The sequence below is a fragment of the Amblyomma mixtum genome, chromosome 9, assembly GCF_055824585.1.
Source record: "Amblyomma mixtum isolate Tamu chromosome 9, ASM5582458v1, whole genome shotgun sequence".
NCBI lineage: Eukaryota > Metazoa > Arthropoda > Arachnida > Ixodida > Ixodidae > Amblyomma > Amblyomma mixtum.
In genome coordinates, this window is record NC_143020.1 from 115,948,799 (window position 1) to 115,973,042 (window position 24,244).

General features: G+C 49.6%; 1 protein-coding gene across 1 annotated transcript; it reads left to right on the top strand.

The window, feature by feature from the left end:
- Positions 1-132: 132 nt before the first annotated feature.
- Positions 133-24,244, top strand: LOC149330879 (uncharacterized). The gene is made up of 28 exons (XM_089559996.1): positions 133-454; positions 2,104-2,269; positions 2,366-2,563; positions 2,879-3,012; positions 3,620-3,746; positions 4,839-5,001; positions 5,278-5,561; positions 5,826-6,025; positions 6,908-7,190; positions 7,579-7,726; positions 8,265-8,404; positions 8,487-9,461; positions 9,509-9,571; positions 10,564-11,043; positions 11,922-12,278; positions 13,003-13,151; positions 13,866-14,090; positions 14,335-14,482; positions 14,758-14,868; positions 15,341-15,504; positions 16,314-16,458; positions 16,548-16,817; positions 18,014-18,289; positions 19,932-20,120; positions 20,304-20,557; positions 21,352-21,511; positions 22,075-22,221; positions 24,011-24,244. Exons 1-28 carry the CDS (start codon positions 308-310, stop codon positions 24,046-24,048), a joined length of 6,141 nt encoding a protein of 2,046 aa, XP_089416122.1. The 5' UTR covers positions 133-307; the 3' UTR covers positions 24,049-24,244.

The following is a 24,244-nucleotide window of genomic DNA, read 5'->3' on the forward strand; positions in this document are numbered from 1 at the left end:
ATTCGACTATTTCGTGCACGGTTCCGCGTTACGTCATCCGTAGCACGTGAAGCTGAAAGTGTAATGCTTCGGGCGTAGGTGGTTCTTGGCGGCCTGTCATTGGCTACCGGCAGGGGTCGGAAGACACTTAAAAAGTAGCATAGGGGCGTTGTCCCCGCTTCAACCTCCGTCCAGCGTCGCGGCTGTATACCGCGGCAGTCTTCTGGAACAGTGCTCTGTTCCGGAGGACTCTAAACTCTCACGATCTGCGCAAAACCGACGAAGCCGACACAGATTTTGCTGTGCGCCACTGGCGAAGACAACGGAAATGCTGGACAACACAGAATGGATTCTGCGGACCCCACGCATGTTGACCTTTCCGACGAAGCCTCGGCCCCGACCGTCCAGGATGAACGGCCTTCAGACATGGCTACTGTGGATAATCCTCATCCGCACGTGTGACTTCGCTGCAAGTGTGAGTAAAAGTTGTCCACTTTTGTGCATGGTGGTGCCACAAGTTACATTCTACAGGCTCGTAAAGTACTCAGAGTCGGAGAGGAGCAGTTCTAAGCGCTTCCTGCCAGTAACATGCGCTGTGGCGAACAGATGTTCAAGGGTTCAAACGGCCTGGCCAGCTCGTTTCGAGGAACGCTATAGTAAACATACCGAGGCAAGTTGATGCATAGCTTGAACACAGCGAAGCGCAAAAAAAAAAAAAGGACGGCAAGCAGACGAGCAAAAACGACGGGAAGCGTATTGAGACACCCTGTTACTTGCTACGACATGTTGAAAATGTGAGGCCGGAATTAGAAACTTAGAAACGCTATATAGAACCGCCTAACCGTAAACGAAGTACCCGGGTGAAGCATTAATCTTGATTTGAGTTAGGAACCTCATTTACGATTGCCTTCAAATCTGCGATGAGCGGCTTTTCCCGAATGTTCCTCCAACTGAAAAGCGCCTGCTGTTTTGCCGTTCGGAAGTTCGCTTGTTTTTTTATTCAGTATTCTGCAGGGCTTTTTGAATTCCTTTCGCGACAGTAGGGCCTTTACTGCACAGGTGAAACCGCAGTATATCCCGCGTTTCTTGTACAAACGGCGCATCTTTCTAATGTTCCGCTCTTGCCTTAAAATAAAACTCGCTAAGTTATCTTTGTGCAAGTTTGGGCAAGACTGCGCTAATTTGAGCATGTTCTACCGGTGGGCGTGGCCTACCAGTTTCCTGCGCTAGGAAACGGATGTATAGGCAAGCACCGCCCATTCGCCTCTCAATTAGTGACTGATATCGCTTTAACCTAAGCCGTGATTTATCCCTCCGGCGCTTAATGAAGAGTGCTGTCGAAGGAAGGTGAGGACGTGTCGCTCTACGTTACTCTTGTCTCTGGTTCAAGCTTTTAAGTGTTCTGCTATGGAGCGACCCGTCATCTCGCATCGCATCAGACGAGGCAGTAAATTTCTGGAACTCGTGAGCGCGGCATCTAACAGTTCAGGTTGCCTCCGGTGTCACCGCTCGAGTAGTTGCACCACTCCTGTTCTAGTCTTTTGCCTTTGTATCTCCTATTTTCGCCTTTCTCATTGTGATGCGTAATACAATTATGTATATTTGTCCTGTAGTCGGATGCAACTCAAGGCTGCAGTGAAGCTGCACCCACATTCAGGACCGCCGCACAGAATTCCTCCGTGACAAAAAGTAGACCATTGTTAAAGCTTTCCTTGTTACCTAAATAAGAAGCTAATAAGAAACTGAGCTAAAGAGTTTCTATGCCTCAAGCTTGTTGGATACAGCCAATTATTAAAACGCTAATGTCATTCACTTCTGTGATCGGCCAGCGGAGTAATATTAACAGGTCTCCGCGGTCCGTTGCCCAGTGTTACCAAGTGCTGGCTTTTACGTAGTGTTCCACGATATCATTTGATTTGTTTGTTATTCTAGTATGCATATTTTCGAGGTACTTTCGTCAGTTTGTGGGAGAGAACTCCTCACACCAGAAAGTGACCACTGTGAGGACGTTTCGGATCAGTTAGAATAAAAGTGGGCAAATCCAATTTGGACATCATTGTTACTCTGATCTGTCCGCACGTTTGAACGGTACCGTATCATGAACCCTCTTCCCACACTGTCCAGACTGCTTTGCCAGCCGCGCTCGAGTCCCGGCTGTCCCAGGCGGCGCTGCAGGTCATCAAGAGCCACACCCCCTATCCCGGTTCCGGCGCTGTCCCGCTCTTCCTCAGCGACGAGCATCTCATGCACTCAAACATCAGGACAAAGTCCAGCATCGGAGACCGCGAAGGTTGGTGCAGTCTTATAGGCCTGCAGACTTATTGCGCCAGCACTTGCGGTTTCGGGGACGCACTCCCATTTACCGAATTCGCGCGCTTTTCTTCAGAGCTGCAAGTGACGAAGCTGATGCTTTCCGGAGTGAAGACCGACGCCTACGGCGCCGTCCGTTGGACGCACCTGCACCACAACCACTCCGATCACGTCATGGCCGTGACGCAGAACAACGTCCACCTCTGGCGCTTCACGAGCCCCAACGCGGACCTCCTCGCCCACAACGCCATGTTCCGGTTCAGCTCCGGATCGGGTAAGCCTGCGCCCAGCTGGAGCTCGGCAGTGCATTGTGGCGTATTCCAATCGGCGATCCAGAGCAATCCGGAGCACATCTCCGAATCCGTCAAGGAGCAAGCTGTTTATCAGGCCTAGGGACCATACCGTCGCGGTCCAATCAGAACTCGGGTTCTCAATCCAAATCGTCCACTGAAACGCGGACTTAGGTTTGATGGAGCAAGGGAACTTGCTCCGGATCGGCGATTGGAATACGCTGTCGGTACACGCGCTGAACCCCGTGTAAAGCTCCATTTGCACAACCCGCTTACGTCCACTTTCGCTGTGCTTACAGACGACATTATTGACGCCACCGCTTTCCTGCGTAACGAAAAGAACTTCCAGAGCATGTTCTTGGTCCTCATCATCCGCACCGGTCCGGCAGCCAAGCTGGTGGCCTACGAAGTGGACGCCGCTGGAGAGTCGCTGGTCAGTTTCGCGGTCTTATAAAAGCGAAGTGTCTGTGTGCACTTGCCACACTAGCTACTCGTAGATGCGATTCACCTGCTGTACGCGCTCGGTTAGGGCCATGTCGGCAACGTTCTTCATGTTGAGCTCGCGATGCAAACTATTGTTCCGCACAGGCAAGGCAGCAGAACTACATGCCATGTTGAGCTCGGCATTCTTCTAGCTGCACACACCCTCTGGGACATGCACTGAAACCTATTGGGAACTGGCAGTGCCGTTCATCACGGTGAACTCCGTGGCATCGTTCCAAGGTGTACCTTTGCCCTAAGCTTTTTCAGCTTGGCGCCCGCAATGCGTGACATGAATTAACCTAGCCAGCACTTGTTTGATCCTCGTTCTACCAGTACCTCTTGGCGGACCGTTCGTGCTAGTTTAACGCGATAAGGGAGTAACCCCCTATCGCTGAACACGTGTTTTTGAGGAATTGCGGAAAATTCTATACTCGTTGTCCGCGTCCACTCCAATAGTTAAGTCAGTGCATTTAGGTCACCGGCATCTCCAATCTTGTTTAACTTCTCGGTTTGCCTGCATGCTGTTCAACGTGTTGTTCGTAACTACACCTGTGCAGCTCTACACCTTACAACTGACTGAGGTCCCGATCAAGGTCCGCTGGCTCCAATCTCAGCAGGAAGGAACGCTCGTCCTGCTATTCCCGTCCGCGTACGCCGACGTGGGATTCACCGACATCCGCCAAGGTGACGCCACACCCTCATTACCCAGGAGACTCTAAACTCATTATATACCGTAGGTGGAGGTTCGAGTTTCGTTTTTGTTGTTTTCAATATTAAGCGGACTTCTTAGCTGTTTATTGAGAACGCAGTTATGTTTTGTTTTTTTTGGCACTGAAAGGCCCGTACTGTCAATTGCAAACCAGACCTATTTCACCTAATGTGGTATTCCGTATCCTTTAACAGAGGCAGGCACGCCTCGGCTTCCAAACATGCCACACCCACAGCAGAAACGGCTGTTTCCGTTCAGCGGCTCAAAACAGTACCGGCTAACAGTAAGGCAAGCAGGGCGATTTGGTGTGGATTCGTACAACAGCAACACAGCGCTGGAATTATATGTACTTCCCTGTCTAAGGAAGAAGTTTTGGCACGTCGGTATTCCATGATGAAGATACTGTAGGCGTAACAGACTACGAACAAACCCCCGCCCCTGTCTCAGCCCTTCGTCTGCAGTCTCTCTTTATGTTGGAATAAAGTTGAGCCGGTTAGTTGGTCTTGGTTCGTGCTTTCTAGCGTACGAGACTTGAGGTAAAAGAAATCGATAGGATGGTGTCCACGAGCTACGGTACTCTAGACATCTCTCTTGATCGCTTATAACTGGCTTTTGTCTGTTCGCGCTGCGTTACGACAAAAAGGCTCCTTATTGGATTTTTGCAACTGTCGCCTAGTTTGGTACTTCACTTGATTGTTGACTCGGGCTTACGCACTACGCACTAAACAGTTCACTAAAAGTCTAAAAGGGAGTAAAGGGACTGGTGCACCCGTGCACTGTCACCTTTACTCATTTTCTTTTCTTTACACCTCGCCGCTTGGATCTGGCGAAGCACAGCTGCTTACCCTGCAGATGCTCACAAATTCCCATACAACGGAATAAAGCCTGGGTAATCGCTCGGCATTGGTCCTGTAGCGTATTCTTTGAGCTCGGTCAGCGCGTTTTATCTTCTGCTCAGACATCCATGCATCTGCAGGCAGCCCTGCTTTGTTCTTATCAGTCGGCCTTCTGGATGTGCAAGCACTTGCCACCCTCTGTCCACTCTACTGATCGCATCCTCGATTCAGGTGGCACGGTGCTGAGCCACATCGTCAAGGTTCACGTGCCCATGGCGGTGGATATGGAGACTACAACCATCTCCGGCTACGGCTACGTCGCGGTCAGCAACGCCACGTCCGTGCTCGTCTACCGCTCCGACGACCTCGCCAGCAACTTTAAAGTTTTCGACGTGTGAGTATACAGGACGCTCTCTACTATATACACCTGCAGCAACTGTCTCGCGTTGTAAACGAAGTTCTAGAACATACTTGTTCCTTTCTTCACCCGATATTCATTCGACCCCAACAGAGAGGCTAGAATATGTTGTTCCTGCATGAATCTCTCCAGAAATTCAGGTCTACTATTACCCGTTAAAACCCTCACTTTTTTTGAGCACTGCTTGGTTCGGATACTGTGCCCCAAGAACGGCTCGGCAGTGAATTAAACGAGCAACTTTCTTTGGTGCAGACTTCATGGCTCCGAGCTTACCGACGTGTCGCTGTTCCGCGTGGGCTTCGACAACGTGCTGGCCGTGGCCGGGCAGCGCGAGCAGTTCCTCTACGTGTGGCGCGGCGGCGGCTTCTTCCTGCGCCAGGTGCTCAAGGTTCACCGCGCCCTCCAGTGGCACCCCGTGGCCGTGGACTCGTGCCGGGACGACGTCATCCTGGGCCTGGCCACCACGGACACCGCGTACCCGCTGCGCCTCTTCACCTGGTCCTCGAGGCTCAGGCGCTTCCAGGAGGTGGACAGGGGCAAGTGTCGCTCGAAAATGAAGGCTCCCAGTTGGGACATTTATAGCACGTCATCGCGGGCGTAGTGTGCCTGCAGCTGCCACAGGCGAGTTTATTGAAGAGGCTTTTGCACAGCATTGTGCGTAGTCAAGCTGCTGATGATTATGGTGGTATTAGTGATAGCTGTAGCTCGTATAGGCGTGAGCGATATGAGAGGCAATACTCTGCACCAAACAGAATGCTTACTGGCGGAGGAGCGACCTCATGTAATGTACTTCGTTTCAGGAACGGTGCCTCTCGGTGGATTCGTCGTTCTCAAGGGCAGTCTGTCGTCGTTCAGCATCAAGGACAACGCGTGGATGTTTTTCACTGACGCCACCAAGGGGACCCCTAAATCGATCATGGTGTCCACGAAGGTCGTCCTGCTGTCCAACCCTGTCCAGGAGAAGGGCTCTCAGCTGGTGCTTCGTATGTCAGTGCTCAAGGTCAGGGCAGTAAATTTTACTTTACTTCCTTCACGATGCAAACAGAGCCGCAGCAGTGGCCTAGTCGTTCGATCATCGATCCGCCTCTCACGCGGAAGGTGCGGACTTCGATCCCTAGTGCAGCTAGGCACCCATCGGTGATACCATGGGTATAGGCTTTCCCGTGGCTTGGTGGTCGACTTCACTGGGATGAAAGGATCGTGAAATGTATATTTAACCTCGCATTGAGAATTTTTGGCCACAGATGCCCTTGCGCCATAAAAGTACATCGTCCGATACAAGCTGTGGCATGAATTTGCATAGGCCTGTACGTATACAGTACAGAGATGGCTTTATTTCCTGAGCGAAAATTTTCTACGTCAACTTCCCTTTGCACACCTTCAGTACTTATCCCTTACAAAAAAGTTTTAGACAGTCTATAAAGTGTCTATAGACTTCTGTCTATAAAGTCTATAGACCATCTACAGACAAATCCTGGAGAGCAGCCTATAGGCAATACAAATGCCATAGACAGTCTATAGACAACCTATAGATTTATGGCCATACACTTTTAGTAGATTTTTCTCTATAGACAATCTATAGACTATGATTAGACAAAGCAATATCTATAGGAAGTAAATAGTCAATAAGAAGTCTATAGACTGTCTGTAGACCATTTTTGTAAGGGATCAGCGTATCTATAAATTCCAAAGAACTTGTTGTTATTCAGCACCATGAAATCCGAAACTATACCACCTCGCTTCATAATCCTAACACTGCATAACAAATCGCCAGCTGGTGTGAAACCCATCCTTGCATGTAGCGTGAGCTCGCGTAAGTGATCGCTATAATCATGTTCGTCATGTGAAGCCTCTCACGATGAACGATTCTCCCGTCCGCCAGGATCAACTCGACAAGCAGCAGGCCCTTCTCGGTCAGGCGTCCAACACCCTGCGGCACGCCGTGTCCACAAAGGCAGCAGTGAACGTGGTCCAAGTGAAGCAAGTCGTCCGGTCCATTCTCGTCAATGGCCCCGTTTCCATGGGGTTTGCCAAGCTGCCCCAGGGCTTGACCATGGAGGGCTCAAAGGTCTCCATGAACGAACTCCACAGTAGAATGCCCGAGCTTCACAAGGCGATCAGTGACATCGGTTTCCGAATTCGCAAGCTTGTCTCGGCTCTCAAAGGTACGCGTTCTGACAAACTGCACCCTTCGGACAGCGAAGGCGCGTAAATCTGCTTGCGATGTAGTTCGAAACCAATTGCGAGTTGCGATTAGCCTTACTTCCCACGGAGATCCGAAAATAGTTATGTACCCATCGTGAAATCTAAATGACTCGGTGTTCTGTACGCGCTGAAATATTATTCGAACCACATCCACTCACGTGCTGCAGTCAACTCCACTTGTTCTTTCACGAGTACACTGCTTTTGTACACCCAAGGCATGAGATTACGAAAAGCGTATTCCTTATGCGTCGAATTATATTAACAGCTATATTGTTATATTATGTTATATTAGTGTATTGATTGCACCGTTCACGCAGAAAACACGCCATATTTGTCGTTCCATAATAGATGCCGTGTTCAGGAGTCAGCCAGCCACGATCACCGCGCCGAAGGTAGTCCAGGGCCACTTCACAACCCCACTGGTTAAAGCTACGGAAGCAAACATCGCATCCTTCCACGGAGTTCCTGTCGCTGACCTGTTCAGGAACCTTTACTGGTACGTACTCCCATCCGCCTACTGACCGCTCTCCGATCCGTCAAGTGGATCTTCAGGAAAGCTTCGTGTAGATATCTATGAAGTCTTTCTAGTCTTTCGGGTGTCTTTTTATTCTCGGCTTGATATCGCCACCGAACAATATCTTCACGTTTACAGGCCGGAACCTACAGGTTTATTCCTACCTCGCCTTTGAAAAAGACAATCACACGATGTGCAGTGTTCAGCAATAGTCGCAATTACTATAGGAAACGCGAATACGATAGGAGTCCCGGAACCGTAATGTCATTCACAAGTTCCTCCCTTTAAGCTGCCTGTGGATGTTATCCCAGTGGCAACTCTGCGCATTCGGTATGCTTATTGTATGGTTAAATGTATCTACGCTGCATTGGACGGAATTATTGAGAATGGATCTGCGGTAACTTTCAAAAGCAGGCATCGGAGAATTGCTGCAGTCTCTTAAACGTACTAAACGATGAACTGAATTTGGAATAAATGAGAATGCGCACAATGCCATGACAGCACAATTACTTATTTCCAGGATGAACAAACCAACTACCATAACTGGAAAGATCACGTTGACAAGGCCGGCCAGAGTAAGGTCGTCGCTCCAGTCTCCCTCCGTAAACGGAATCAGTCTCGCCGACGCCGTCACAACGGACAGACACCACACGATAAGCGGTGAGCGCCGTGCCTGCAGGTTTCCCGCCCTTCAGCACCGTCAATAACGGCAACGATACACGGTTTTTTTTTTTTTTTTCAGGTCCTACAACTTTCGCAAGCCCGTTAGTGATCACCAAGGACTCCCTCCTGGAGGGAAGGCTAAACGGCTTGAAGCTGAGCGACCTCGTCACACTAACAGGCAGACACTACATAACCGCTCCGAAAAACCTCACTTCCGTCGAGGTTCTACAAGAGCTATCAGCTCAGATGGTGGACGGCGTTGACTTGAGCGCGGTTGCCGCGAACACCATGAACTCGGTCGACGATCAGACGGCAGAAGGCTCCTTGACCTTTGCCCGCAACGTACAAGTTGCATCCCTCTCTACGCCACTCGTCAACGGAATCAAAGTTGCAGACATCGGTGACCGATTCGTCACCACCAACAGGCCTGCTGTCATCACTGGTGTCAAGAACGTAGTCGGCGCCTTCGAAGCTCTCCATGACATAAATCTTCGTGGCAGGCTTAACAAGCTCTCGATACCACACGACCTCATGCTTAAAGACGCCGAGCAATTCGTGCAAGGACCTAAACAGTTCAGCAGGCTAATAACGTCGGTGACGAACGTCGAGGGTAAAGTGAGCGGGATAGCTCTGCCTGCAGACATATACCGCATCACTGATGACGGCCCCATCGACGTACCGCTTGCCTTCGACAATGGACTCCAGGCGCAGCGAGACATACATGTTTCGGGTACAGTCGACAACATAGACATCTCGGAATTCGCAGCCTACGCCTCCAAACAACCCGCGAAGGTCGTGAAGAACAACGTTGTCTTCAAGGCACCTGTCTTCGTCAAGAAGTCCGTCAGGGTCTTCGCTAAGGTAAACAGCGTTCTCCTGGACGCGCTTTACAAGGACGCCATTTTCCCCACCAATGTGTCCACGCTAGTCATGACGGGCCAAAAGACCTTCCACAATGGAGCCACGGTAGCTCAGATGACCGTTAAGGGTAGCGTGAACGGTTACAACTTGTTGGAAGATTTTGTGGCCACCGAGGACCATCAGGATATCCATGGTAAGGCTTCCTAAGCTGAAGTACCGCAACCTAATCGTAATCCTCAGTTTTGATTTCAGGCATCAAGACGTTCACTGGACCAGCAGTGTTCGAAAAAAACCTGAACTCTAGTAAGTGAATTTCGTGCTGCTTCGTAATGGTGTATACTTCGAATTACACGGTAGCGAGTTAATAGGTACTCTAGAAGGCCATTGTTGTGTCGTTGCTAGGCTTCCAAGCTCTCATTTTAAGCGTAACTGAAGAAATTTATGCTTTCTGCTGCACGATATCGACGTCCTCGTGGCAACAAACCCTCTAACTGCTTGAGCAGAGTCAGCTTCTGCACCTGCCTTTTCCGAGACCAGCCTCTGTAATAACTTCGCTGTCATTTTCTGGAAGTCAAGCACATCTGTAAATACTTTCTCTGAATAAGTTTTTAACAAAACGTCGCATAAAAGGCAATTCTCCTTGAGTGACGCACAGGAGGACGAAAGACCGTTTTCAGCAATTAAAATTCAATCTCCATTGGCTACAGCCACTTCTTTTTGAATCTTAAAATGAGTCATTTCGGATTCCGTTAAAATATAAGTGCCGTAAGGTGCGTGCCGTTCCGACGTAGCGCATGCGATTCATGGTTTATAGAAATTTCTTCACACAAATAGAAGCAAACTGTAGACACGGGGTCGGTCGAAGCTTACTGGCCAGTGTAGCTGCCCCTTGTCTTCCTGGTGTACAGTCGTGAGCGATATGAGAGGGAACGCTTTTTTCACAAAATTGCGAATCTTCTCCAGGAGGTTTGAAAATCTGCAGATTAGAAGCCGAGAAAAATTAGTTGGCAAACGACAGTACTGAATTAACGCATGCCTCAAATTTATTCCCTGCCAATTAAATTGCTCACGACTGTACCTGCGCTCAAAACCTTCCTTGGTGTAACAGGGAAGCCACAGTGATCTCGGCATCGTTTCAGCATAGTTTTCAAGTGATTTAACAATACTGCACGTCCTTACACCTGCGAACGGGAAGAAATCAGCAGTGTCCCATTAATTCAGGCTGAAGCGGCTCTCATCTTTAAATCTCCTCGAATGTCATCCGTGTGCTCAGCTTCGATCCGCTGCTCTTTCAGACACTGGCATCATCGACGGAGTTCCCCTCTTCAAGCTACTCGCCGGCCGTATAACTCTGCACAGCGAGCAGAACATCACTGCCGAACCGCTCTTCCTGAACACCGTGCGAGTGAAACACCTCTACGTTTCCGGGACAGTCCAAGGCCTCTCCGTGCCCAGGGACTTCGTCCTCAAGTCCGTTCCGCAGAAGATCTACGGCACAAAGCACATGGCGCACGGCATGTCCGCGGCACTCCTCGACTCCCGCATACACGCGACCGTCCGCGGTCTCGTCGGCGGCATCGACATAGTGGATGTCAACCGACGCCGGATACCACTGTCTACGGGCCAAGTGCTGTCCGGAGAGTTTGCCATCGGCAACGTGACGACGCCGTTCCTCAATGCTGCCTGGATGAACGGGCGCCCAGCTCAGCCGTTCCTGAAAAATGTAATGTCCAAGACAAAGCCGCAAGTAGTCGGTGCTCCAAAAGCGTTCTCTGGTGAGCGTTGCCTTTTGCATTTAACAGGCATAGATCTCTGATTCGGGGACCCTCGCGTATCCGCGAACCTTCGGATGACTGTTGAATTTTCCGGACCTGGCAAATTAACACAATAGAATTTGCATTCCTTTTTTGAGTGATATAGCTTCCAATGCAGATACTAGTTTGTTTGTGTTCATCTGACTTTCAAATGCCACTCTGACTTCGCGACTCACAGCAAAAGCCTTAAGTCGGATGCCGAAGCATATATTTTGACTGTTTCCGATGAGATGATGTCCCCAAATTTGGCGCTGATTATTAGCAACATTGACCCACCCCATCACAAAATTTGGCCCACCGCCGAAATTTGACCTTCTCTGATTTGTAGCAAAATCGGTACCCGGCTAATTTGAATGTTAATAATACGATGGTGACCTCCAAATTTGACCCGGACCACTCCCAAAAAAGGAAAATCATTGAAGCATGCATAGCTATCAGTCGACCATTCGGCGCAACAGTTAGAAAAAATCTGTTTTTCTTTATTGCAGCGTGCACAAATTATCTTTCGTCTGCTTTTTCTTTCGTGAAAATGGCTGTACTGTTGATTTTATGGCTCTGCAAGCCTGTCTCTATTCGAAATGCAATCCACTGAACCTTCTGGAGGGAGATGCCCCGCCTGTTTGAGGCTTCTGACAGAGGAATTTTCGCCGAATGAGAGCTATTACTAACGCAATAAAAACCACACGTAGATTTCAAAGCCCTCTAAAGAACGTCAGGTGCACGGAGGAAACTAAAACCATTTGCTACTGCTTACCAGATTGCCCATATGTGGTTTTGAGGCTTATCTCCAAGGGTGACATCCCAATGCCTCTTGCATGGGCCTCGCTTTCTTCCTCCAGGAGTCCTAAAGGCTGCCGCCCCGGTGACCACCGTGAAGGGCGTGAACGGAGTGCACCTGGGCGAGCTCAACTCGGTCGCCGTCACTCTGCGCGGTCAGTCCGTGGTCAGCGCCCCGGTCGCCCTGCGGGACCAGTTCGAGGTCATGGGCACGATGAGCATCCACGGCACCCTGGACGGCCGCGACCTGCGAGCCTTCGAGGCCGACGCGGTGCCCAAGCGCGGATGGGCCACCGTCTCGGGCAACTGCGTCTTCTACCGCGGCCTCTCCGTGCGAGGAAACATCGCTGCCGACACAGTCAACGACCTCATGTTCTCCTACGACGTGCTGCTCAAGAACACTGACCAGAGCATCAAGGGTCAGTGCTGCTAGTCATGTCGGAATGTAGACATTCTGCACTGCGCCTTCGCCTAACAGATGCGTGTACTGACTCTCGCGCTACGATTCGGGGTGATTCAGCATGAGTTACATGAATGCGAAACTATCGGCAATGCTTTGCCGCCTGCCCTATTCTCTCGGAAACTGTGGTCTACTAGACTAGAGGCAGCTAAACCAGAGATACTAGAGGCCGGATTAACTCGCACAAGATTGTCGCGCGGATGTCGGGAGTGCGGGAGCTGACCTGTCTCAACTAATGAGTCTATTGATCCAATCGTAATATTCCCCAATTAGGAACTGACAGTCCGCGAAGCGAGTGGTCGCTAGACGGATTTTACGGGTTTAGCGAAAAGCTTCAGACTTTAGACCTGTGTTTTTTTTTTTACTTTGAAGTCAGTTTGAGGAATTACTCTTGAACAACAGTGTATTGCAAGACCTTAATTTAGTATTTATTATGTTAGAAATACAGTTCGCATGTTCAGTACCCGCCGCAGTAAGACACTGCCGCAAACTACTGGTTTTCGCTAATTCTGTTCGGATCGGTGATTACCGCCCTTCAGCAGGACTTCAATGCCCGTTAACAGTGGCTGAATTCTGCATGTCAAGTCGCGCTACTTCCATCTGCGCGCGATGGCAGACCTAGGTTGCTTATAATGTTCATCGGCAATTCGTGAGTGACTCCATCCGACAATGCTTCTTTTTAGGCCATTACAGCTTCATGCGCGACGTGAAAGTGTTGGGAGACCTCCCGCACTTGGGCCACATAAATGGAGTGGACCTGTCCGTTTTGGACACGCTGGTCGCAAAGGAGGACCGTGAAAACGTCATTCAGTCCGACCTCGAGTTCAACGAGGTGAGTTCAATGGAAGACATTATGTCCATTGTGCTGCCACCCAGTCGAAAAGCACAACAGCATTTTCTCCCCTCACATTTCCTGCAATTTTTTCCCATGAACTTGTAAAAGAATTCTTGTAGTAACATAACAGTAACAGCGCCAGTCACCAGCTTTATCCGCGTCCTGTCATGGTATAGTCTTCCTTTAATAGCCTATAATCAGGGCCCCGCCGCGGTGGCTCAGTGGTTCCGGCGCTCGGCTGCTGACCCGAAAGACGCGGGTTCGATCCCGGCCGCGGCGGCTGAATTTCAATGGAGGCGAAATTCTAGAGGCCCGTGTGCTGTGCGATGTCAGGGCACATAAAGAACCCCAGGTGGTCGAAATTTCCGGAGCCCTTCACTACGGCGTCCCTCATAGCCAGTTGCTTTAGGACGTTAAACCACCAAAAACTAAACCATGCCACACCATTTAGTTGACCGCATTTCATCTCGCATGAAATAGAATGATGAATAGATGAAATAGAATAGTCAGGTCCGTTGCGCAGCTTTTGTTTAAACAATATCGTACCAATTAGTTTCCCACCGCACTCTTCTGTTATAGCCGCAATTAAGCTTTCAACATTATCGTGCGTTTATTATGTGATTATAGTAATCTACTACCGTGAGACAATCAAGTCGCGAATTTTCATGAGCAAGTAATAATCTGCTAAACTGGCCCGTTCGTTCCTCATAGGTGGTCGAAATTGGCACAGACCTCAACGTCGAAGGTCTCTTCAACGGCCAAAAGCTTCGGCATCTGAGGGATCAAGCCGTATGCAGTGCCGGCCACCACGAATTCACCGCGCCAAAGATCATACGTGGTCCCGTTAACCTGTTCAACTCGATCGAGGTTCGCCACTTTGAAAACGGAAGTCTGTCGGCCTTCCTGGAGGACCTTGTCTTCATCGACGGCCATTTCGTAAGTTCATACGCCAGTTACACCCCCCCCCCCCTTTTTTTTATGTTCTTGGTAAAGTTTTCTAAAAGGTGTCTTCTGGCTACGGAAGGGTGTCTTCTGGCCTTAGGAAAATGAGGCGGGAAGGCTTACGTTAAGTGTTGTATATCTGATCTTCTGTTCAGATCTTTTGGTGCATGCAGATGTCAAACGCCGGTAACTCGCCTTGTCGCAGTCATGCTTTCATGCTAAATCTGTTTCCTTGCAGACGACGGCACCGAAGATTTTCAACGACGTGCTACTGGAAGGCACTGTGAAAACGAGCCATGCTCACTTCGACCAGCTCGTCAACGGTGTTCCAATCAATACTGTTCTGTCGGACGCCGTCTGGGGAAATGGCAAATGCGAGCTCTTCGGTAATGCTTAATGTCAAGTCCTCACATAAGCTTTACGTAAACATGACGTCCATTTCAAACTGTGCGGCGTCGGTAACGAAACTTTTTCGCAACCTGCGCAACGAATTAGAAATGCAGCTATTACTATCCTGTGACGCGGACCTCAAGTCGCAATTTGAGCTGCGCGTCATTTAGGGATGGTTTAACTGCTCAGAGTAAACACGGGTGAATTCGACACATTCTTTCTTAAAACTTCGCACTGAACGTTCCTACAGTGTACCTTTCTATTCCTCCAGGGGAAAACGTCTTCAGCGACCCTTTCACAGTTCAGAAGGACCTAACCGTCCACGGCTTCTTGAACGGTCTCCTCATTCCGAGCGACCTCATTCAACTCTGTCACAACAAAGGTACAGTTTTTCTCTTCTGACAGCTTAAAAAACTTCGTGGCCGACGTAAAGCACGTAATCCCGCTTAGCTATGACCATCTTGTTCTCCTGTGTCGGTATTAGTGTTCCCAAACAACGAAATAACGGCAACTTCGTACTGTGCGCGCTCTGCATGTGCTTGTAAGGGCAGAACTCGTCTTCTGTGCATAGTTGTACATATCCTCTAACCCTATTCTTTCTCGCTATCCCTCTTGTATGTCTTTGCCTCTGTATCTTCTCCCCTATTCCTTTAATTTCTGCCCGCAGCAGCTCAAGTGCTTTGTATGATGGATGATGTATGATGGCGCGGCTGCACTTATTTTGTTGCCTTTAGTTTTTTCATTAATAAACTCGCTGCCATCACCATGATCCTCAACGGATGCAAGCCATCTAGCAGTCTTTTTTTTACTTTCGAAGGACTTCTCACCGTTCCGTGCATCTTGTCATCTTCCAGCCTGCCCCGAGCAGCAACTGGACAGTCCTGTGTTCCAGGATGTCCAGGTACCAGGTCACCTCCCGGTCTCTAGCATGGTCAACGGACACTCCCTTCCGCATGTGCTTGATGACACCCTGTTCGTTTCTACAAACCAGACCGTGCACGGGACTAAGCATATCGAGGTACGCCGATCACACCTCTTTCCTAAATGCTGCAAGACAACTTGCAGACAGCGCCCGAGAAAAAGGTTACTGGGTCCTATAGATACGTCTCAAGTCCCTGAATTCACGGTGAAATTTGCCTTCGCCCAGAACAAACGGAAGATAAACCTAAACGCACCGGCTGGGCTTCACGGCGCGAAACGCAGAAACTGACTCACAATCCGCAGCTTGTTCTTTCAGGCTATTTGCGCTGATCACCTAAACGCATGCAGACTACAGCCACTGCTTCTACGCTCATGTGCCTAAGCGGGGACAGATAAACATATCTTGACTATCTGCAGAAATTGCACGCGCCAGAGCCAGACGCCTCCGCTTTCACTAAATAGAACACAACGGCTTTCCCGCAACATGTTAATCTCCGCCTGCTCGCGGATTTCACCTTAATTTGCTTTGCGAAACGCGACCAGACCACTGTAGGAGCAAGTACGAGTAGTCGCCTTTCCACAATCTAAATGTTTGTTCTCAGTGTTTCAGGCGCACTATCTATAGAGTAATTAGCAATACGTAAATTGAACGCGGTCGATATAGCGACGTTCATTCTGAACTCTACTGCGGAGTGGCCGTGTCACCGCAGCTCACATTTCCTTTGAAAGGCACAAATTCGCTCCCAATTTTTTCAATGCATCTACCTGCCTTTCGCAACGACTACGTGACAAATTTTTCCCTGTCGTGTCGGAAATGTACCCTGCGTTTGTGACACACCGTGTCACGAGACCGGTGTCGCGAGCTGTCGCTTGAGCGTTGCCGTTAACACTTCGGCATGTTCGTAGGTTGTCACCTTCGAGAAGAACGTGCTGCCCGAACGTGTCAACGGGAAGCGCTTCCGGCAAGAAGTCGTCACTCTCCATACGGCGCAGACTTTGCACGCGAAACTCTCCTACACCCACGTGGTCACGCCAAACGTCGTCGTTAAAGGTAAGGTTATTGACGGCTTAACACGGTTCATTGGTCCTGTTCCAAGATTCAAGCACCAGGATTGTTTCGCGCCTTGCGCCATCTTTCAGGCCTCATCAACAACTTCAACTTCCTGAGCTTGGTGCGGCATGCCGTGCTTCTCAACGTACCTCAGACCATCGCCGCTCCCTTGGCGCTGAACAACGTGGTAGTTCGGCAGAACATCCAACACGTGGGCACGCTGAACAACCTCCGCCTCGAGCAGCTCGCCAGGGACGTATCTCACTTCGAGCACGCCGCGGTGCAGCTTTCCCGCAGCCTGGGCCAGAGGATCGCAAAGCACGAAGAGGCCCTCAACGAGCTGTCCTGCTTCCTCACAGGTGAGCGACGCGTCAGTGCTGTCTTTAGCCAGTAAGCGCAGAGAGCGCGGTGCACTGGCTTATCCATTTTCACGAACACGCGGCTGAAATGCATAATGGATGTTCCATGAATTGCTGGATTCACTACCCGACTCCACTCCTGCTCTGCCATGTGCTCTGCAGAGTTTCCTTTGCTTACATCACTGCACCATGCATTTAGACTGCAACGTTGCCCAACAAAATAATCTCACGTCCTCATGTGCTTGCTTGCTTGCTTGCACTGTTCGATATATCATATGTTCCGCTGAAAGAGTTCGATAAAATCGAACAGTAGTACTGTACATTCGCATTAGATTTTCAAGAGGATGTCCGTACTGTTCGATATTGCCACGTATCATTGTAGTGTTTGTTCGTTCACGCTCAAGGCTGCAGGAAAGGGCTGTTATCATTTTTGTTCGTGACGCGAGAAGCGACCAGTATAATGATGTAAAAAATAGCGCACAGGGAACACACGGGACAGAAAGTAAACGACGCAGACAAGCGCTATCTTTCTGTCCCGTGTGTTCCCTGTGCGCTATTTTTTACATCATGAACGTTATCCAACTTGCCCAACTTTCCGCTTTGACCAGTATAATCTCGATTGATCGCAGCCATGAAAGGCTGCATCTAGGTTTTTCCAAATTACTGTAGATGATCTTGTCCTGCTATCTGGAAGTTTCCTTACCGGCTTTAAATTGAGCGATGCCGCGAGCGGCGGACATTCGTAGTTCGACGACTGACGAGCACGTTTGTTGCTTACGCCGCCGCCGAGTGATTCAGTTCTTTTGCGGGCGCAAGTCAGCCCAAATAAAGAGCTTCGTTTACAAGACTTGTAGGTGTCTTCCTGACCGCTGGACTGCCGTCACTACGTGACAATATAAACAATACGATATATCTGGGCTCGAATGTACAACGCAGACCACAAATCGGAAAACGAGCACAAGATATGGCACTGTACTGGACTCTCCCGTTCCGGATACATTATTAGAAATGCATCTCAAGCAGCATTTCCACCTTCCTGTGCTGTACCATAATTTCCGTGCATGTGCGTGGCCATTGCGTTCTTCTCATTCCGCCTCCAACCACTCTCAACCGGCTAGTGTAGGGGTAACTAACCAGATACTGTCTCGGTTTAACAGCTTGGTCTTCCTTCACCGCTGCTTCCCTTGCGCTTCCAGGCTCGTACTCGGCCGTTGACTACTTCGTGCTCCACCAGTACCTGGACGTGGAGGCCACTGTCGTGGACACCGCGCCCGGCGTGGGCCTCCTGCGGCTGGTGGACGCGCACGAGGGCGACGCCCTGGCGCAAGCGTTCTACTTCGCCTGGAGCCGGCACGAATCCCTGTGGCGACTACAGGGCGCCGTCCAGGCCGACGAAAGCGAACGTGTCTACTTCTCGCTAGAAGGGCGCCTCCTCTGGCTGGAACTTCCCCTGGCGGACAGCAACGCGGGCCGTGAGTGCCACTCGTCCTTCACGTATGCTCCTTCGATGCAGGGAAATGCAGTCGAGGCATCCTATACTTCCACTGCTCGGAGGCGCTTCCGCGTGAGGCGTGTTGTTGGTCAACGTTGAAGATGTGGGTCCGCATCCCACAATCATCGTGCGTATGTTGATGCGTCCATTGCGTCGATTGATTCTTTAAAAGATCCTTCCCTTCATTTGCAATATTACTTCGTAAGTCGCAACGCAGTGCGGAGGTTCAGATGTACGCACACATGATTTACCCAAACGTTTTTCCCACACCCGCACCCTCACGGCAAGGATAGCAGCGAGCTGCAGCTTACAGCGCAGCATGGAGGAACATGGAGGAAGAAAAACTCCATGCAGCGCAGAGTCTCCTGTACCATTACGCATATACAGGGTGTTTCACGTAACTTGAACCAAGGATTTAAAAAAAAGCGGTAAACCGCAGCCCGCTGCAACCAACGATACATTGTTCGCCATCATGTGACGCTCCTCAGAATATTTTTTTGTATTCCGCTTAACTAGGTAATTAACTAAGATGAATTATGCAAATTTTCAAATATTCATTTTGGTGCTAAGACAGTTAAGTTAGGTTGTAGAGGAGGTTTATAAAGAACCGATTCAGCTTATTCTAGCATCGTATCTCCTACGGGGTCCTTTTTTTTCCGGCATCTAAAGAAAGCCCGCGAAATATGAAAAACTACCACGTGACTGCGCTCGTGCGCTGTCATGTTGCAGCGCTCTCAACGGCACGCCGAGCGGCGGCCGTTCACTTCGCCACGGTCAGCGGGCACGCTCCGTTTGCTCGAAGTCACGTGGTAGTTTTTCATATTTCGCGGGCTTTCTTTAGAGGCCGGAAAAAAAGGACCCCGTAGGAGATACGATGCTAGAATAAGTTGGATCGGTTCTTTATAAACCTCCTCTACAACTTAACGTAACTGAATATTTGAAAATTTGCATAATTCATCTTGGTTAATGAACTAATTAAGCGCAATACAAAAAATATTTGGAGGAGCGCCACATGATGGCGAACAATGCATCGTTGGTTGCAGCGGGCTGCGGTTCACCGCTTTTTTTAATCCTTGGTTCAAGTTACGTGCAACACCCTGTATGAGAAGTGTTGAGCCCACGAAAAAACCTCGATGGCCCGCTTCTTGTTAAAGCGACAGCTCTACTATACCTGCGAATCTCGAGATTCAGTTCGGTAGTTAATCTGACATTGAAATGACCTTCGGACTTGGCGATTTCATAAGCCTTAATTCAGATGCCGAAGCATACATTGACTATGGCCAGTGCGATGGTGCCCCCACATTAGTCCTTTGTCGTTACCAAATGGCCCACCCCAACTCGAAAAATTGGGCCAACCCCAACCCCGAAATTTCTCCTTTATAGATATTGGATCAAAATCGATGTCCAGGCTAATTTGACTACGGTCAACACGACGGTGACCTCCAGCTTTAACCATTTAGCCCGGGCCAGATTAGCCCGGGTCAAAACTTCCAAATGAGTACATAACCCGAGCACATACATAGCAACCGCAAGTCAAGCAAATAAACAGCAAAATCAGAGCGGTGGTCTAGCGATAGCTTTTTCTTGTTTTACCGCTTTAAACCAGTGGTTTTTCTACCCAGGTGCCATGCTGACTGACGGCATGACGGTGCTCTTCAACTTCGGCGACGTGCTCGCCATGTCCGCTGTTACCAAGACTGGCAACACCGCGATATTGGCCAGCCTGACCAAAAATGGCGTTCTCGACATCTTCGTCTACACTTCGAAGAACTTCGAGCCGGCTCTCATCGGCACAGTCAATCCAGGCGAAGGTATAACCCGCGCTAAGCGTAACAGACGACACATTTACGCTATTATCGGCGTTAATTTTACGGTGGGCTGGCATCCGTGAAGCAAATTGCTGCAAAGCTCTGAAGTTAAACGGTCGACCTACAAAGATGCAGAGCGTATGTTGATAGCAGTTTTCATTTCTTTCGTGCTTATATTCCATCCAGGTTCCACGTCCGTCAAGCTTCTCGCCCTTGAAGGGGCAGTGTACGCGGTCGCCTCGGTCTACGATCACCGAGCCTGCATCACGGAGCACCACCACTCCAAGGTTTATGCCATGGAGGGCCCACACAACTGGCGCCTCGTGCAGACTCTCTACGGCGGTGCGGTGGCAAACTCGTTCGCCAGGCACGGCTTCCTCTACGCCCTGTTCATCGGCGTCGACATGAACAGCCGCTGCTCTGAGCCCAGCCTCATGAAGGTATAAATGTTTCCGCTGTGAAACTGAGTCCGCGTTTCGGAACTGCATTCGGAGTGCGGGCGGTCCGACTGCCCAACGTAAAATGGCCAGTTTTACGCCTCCCTGCCCACAGCAGACTTGCCCGTAACATATTGTATGATTACAGCCTATGATCTCTATTTTCCGTTGATCAGAAGCTTGGCGATGGGCCCTGACGGAGCTGGAACCGCTTCTCAACAGTATTCAAATGTAGTTACGGTTCGACGGAAACCCGTCTGGCGAGGAAAATTCTGCATGTCTAAACACTCGCCAAGGTGTAATGAATAACGTGAAAACATCGACGTTCTGGCACCACTACAGGTGCCTTGTTCACAATGAGACAGATGGGCCGTTGCTTATGAAGGAAAATCGTGCCGTACAAAGCGTATGTATATCTCTGGTAGATTGCTTCGCGTCGTGTTAATCGTTTCGCTTGTCTTTCGAATGTGAAGACTCCTTGAGAAAGCGTGGGAATAAGTTTTTCTTTTTCAGATGTTCAAAGATGCCTAAACTGCTGTCCTCCGGTTTGCATAGTCTCGCTTCAACCCTTTCCCCATACGCGAAGCATATGTGGCTACGTCCATTCCGTCCTTGGTTCTACTAGGATCTGATAAACAAGCCATGCATCTGAGACTATTGTCATTTGTGGCCATATTATGCAATACCAGGAAGATACCCCTTGATGTCTCCTCTCTAGCAGTGCCATGCATCTGCTAAGCAACGCTATGACATTCTATTTCATCTCACATCTAACGTGCGACCCGTGTCACTCGCAGGTATACCGTACCTGCGGCAAGGCTGGCTCCACCTTTGAGCTGTTCCAGATCATCCCGCTGGTTTCTGTCTCCAAAGTCGAGCTTATTCAGTACGGAGCGCAGTCGGACGTCTTCATGGCTGCAGCAAACAGAACTTCCGTTCAAATCTACACTTTAAAAGGTAACTTTTTTTCATGTCACTGCTGTAGTCGGAACGGTCAAAACCTCCCAGAACTACTTTCCAGCGAATAAGGATACTGAAACGACGGCAAGAGGGGAGTTTTTTTTTTTTTTTTGAACGAATCCTGGAGGTGTTGTCTGGTGCAAAAGCGGCATATCTAACAATGGCGGTTCTGTAACTCGCTGCTCTAATGGCTCCTTTCGGCGCTCACGCCAAGCCGCAGTACCTACAGTCCAAACGAGCGAAACTACATGCCTCTGGATGAAAATGGTAACCTATGTCTTTCCGGACAGTAGGGCCTGCTAGAAAGTGGCGCGGCAATTTAGTATAACCGAAGCGCTAGTTTTATACTTTCCTTACTGCACTATGCATTAAATACCTGCATTGATGTCCGTAATCTCTCGTGGTCCATTAAACTCTGATAAAAAAACTTGCTACATGCTGATGCAGCCTGCACACGCGGTCACTCGTGAATCGCGACGTAGCGTTGCATCAGTTTCCAGCAAACGCCTGCGCTCGCTGTAAGCGACCCAACCAATTAATCTGATTGCGAATTCCTCTAGGCGAAAGCGGGTTCCAGTTTCACTCAGCCCTGCCCGTCCGGTTCGTGACCGATATCAAGATGACGGTGCTCGAAGGCTCCCTGTACCTCATCGTGGCTCAGGGGCACAGCACTGGGAAGAGCCTCGTCTACAGGGCTGTTACGCAAGGTGAACTTTTCAGCCTTTATGTAGTTAAGCCTACGGATCTCCACGTGCAGAACGATGTCGGCTGCCTTACCTTGGTTTCCCCACAACCACTTGCCGTATACTTCACGTATGGTATGCTCCACTCAGGCTCTTCATATTCGGTATCCACTGGGCTCTCTCGCTATTTCTGCTTGCCGCATAAACTGCATTCGATATCGGCCGAGAGCACCGGAGACTTGCAGAGAACAGAAAAACGTGCACGTGGCACCCTTTTGCCATTCGCCGCATATTTCCTTCGTTCGACCCAGAAATTAAAGGCGCCAATGTGGTTCTTCGTGCGCCAGTTGGAGTGATTGTGCTCTTTTACAACAGTGTAAAATTTACATTGAGGAAAAAGTACTCTTGATGTGCGCCATCATCTTCTCTGAACATCGATTCACACAGACCATGGGCCAGTTCTTGACTCGTAAAGTGCCACGCGACGTTCTACTTCCGGTCTGTTAGGTCCACGCTGTTAGGACCTATGGCCGCCATGTTGGTGAACGTAGCATGGCGAAAGCCCGCGCGCATGCCTAACCGGCTTATTGCCGTCTGCTCCCACCTTCAGCTTTGAAGGTGGCGATCTGAGCAGTAGATATGTTTCGGGAATTTCGACTTGTTACGTTTACCAACATGGCGGTCAAAGTCCGGGGTACGGCGCTAGAAAACAAAGGTTCTAGCATTTCTCCCCGGCTGCGGTCCGCGGTTCGTCGTGCGAACCTGTCGAGCGATTTCGTGATAAGACCACGGCGTGTGTATACGCGTAAGATGATTGGAACAGTGCAAAATGTGCATTTCTGTCATGGTGCTTTTAAAGTAAGGTACGAGGGTGCTGGATGTCTGTCTACATACCCTTTTAGATTTAGCCTTCTAGCAGCAGCCTTTTTGCTGCTAGGCTGACAACAGCGTTCCGATTGGCGGACATGCACGGCGCAGCCTACAATGCTTGTGTTCAGGCAAGTTGTGAACAGTGAAAATGCTTACATAGTCTCTTTATTAGAGCGATAGCTCCATTACATGCAAAAACTAGTTTGTCTTTGAGTAATTTGACATTGAAGGGACCTTCGGACTTGGCGATCTCATAGCAGCAGCCTTAAGTCAAGATGCCGAAGCATACTTCGACTGTCGCCAATGCGATGGTGTCCCCAAATTTGGCCCTGGTCATTACCATCGTTGGTCCATCCGTGGTCCATCCCATATGTTGAATGTGGCCAACCCCCACCCTCAAAACTTTACCCTCTTGGATTTGGACCAAAATAGATACCCAACCTAATTTTAATGTGCCCAGTACAATGGTAACCTCGAAACTTGACCCGGGCCACTCCCAAAATTTGGCCCACTCCACCCCCGAAATTAGATTTTGGTCGAAATCCGAGAAAATCAATGTTCAGGCTAATTTGAATGTGTTCGATACGATGGTGACCTCCAATTCTGACCTTGCGAGTGATCCCTACAAAGATAACCATAGTCAGACTGCAAACCATAGCAAACAACTTCATGGACCACAAGACGGTGTTTACCGGAATCGGTGCGAATAAAGTATAACTTAATAAATGGTCTAAACTTGTAAACTGACTACTTAATCCGAGTACTCATAGCAAAATCATTGAAGCAAGAAGAGCTGTATCTCCTGGCTTAACATGGGGCGTGCGGCTATCACTCGACCATTCGGTGTAAAAGTTAAACCATTAATTTTTTTTTCGGCTTGCACCCCATGCGCGCGTGTATAGTGGCTTGAGTGTATTTTTCATCGGCTGCATTTCTTTCACAGGCGCTACAGCAACGTTCCGGCGGCTACCTGTGACGTGACACTATGCAACAGCTGCTCGGAGATTTTAGATTTTATGCCCTCCACACTCCAGGGCGCTAATCGTTTACTGTTACCGTAACTGCCTCGGAGGCTTCGCTACTTGTTACTTTTACACAAGTTAACATTTCAACCCGTTTGCGTGGAAGATTCTAGCCTCAAAGGCCTCGTGGACGCTGCAAATGCTGACGGGTGTGT

What these genes read in the sequence shown, in the direction of transcription:
- LOC149330879 (XM_089559996.1), top strand. Translation starts at nt 308, where the DNA reads ATGCTGGACAACACAGAATGGATTCTGCGGACCCCACGCATGTTGACC. An exon ending in TTCGTATGTCAGTGCTCAAG is followed by an intron (nt 6,026 to 6,907) that starts GTCAGGGCAGTA and finishes CCCGTCCGCCAG; the next exon opens with GATCAACTCGACAAGCAGCA. An exon ending in TGCTCCAAAAGCGTTCTCTG is followed by an intron (nt 11,044 to 11,921) that starts GTGAGCGTTGCC and finishes TTCTTCCTCCAG; the next exon opens with GAGTCCTAAAGGCTGCCGCC.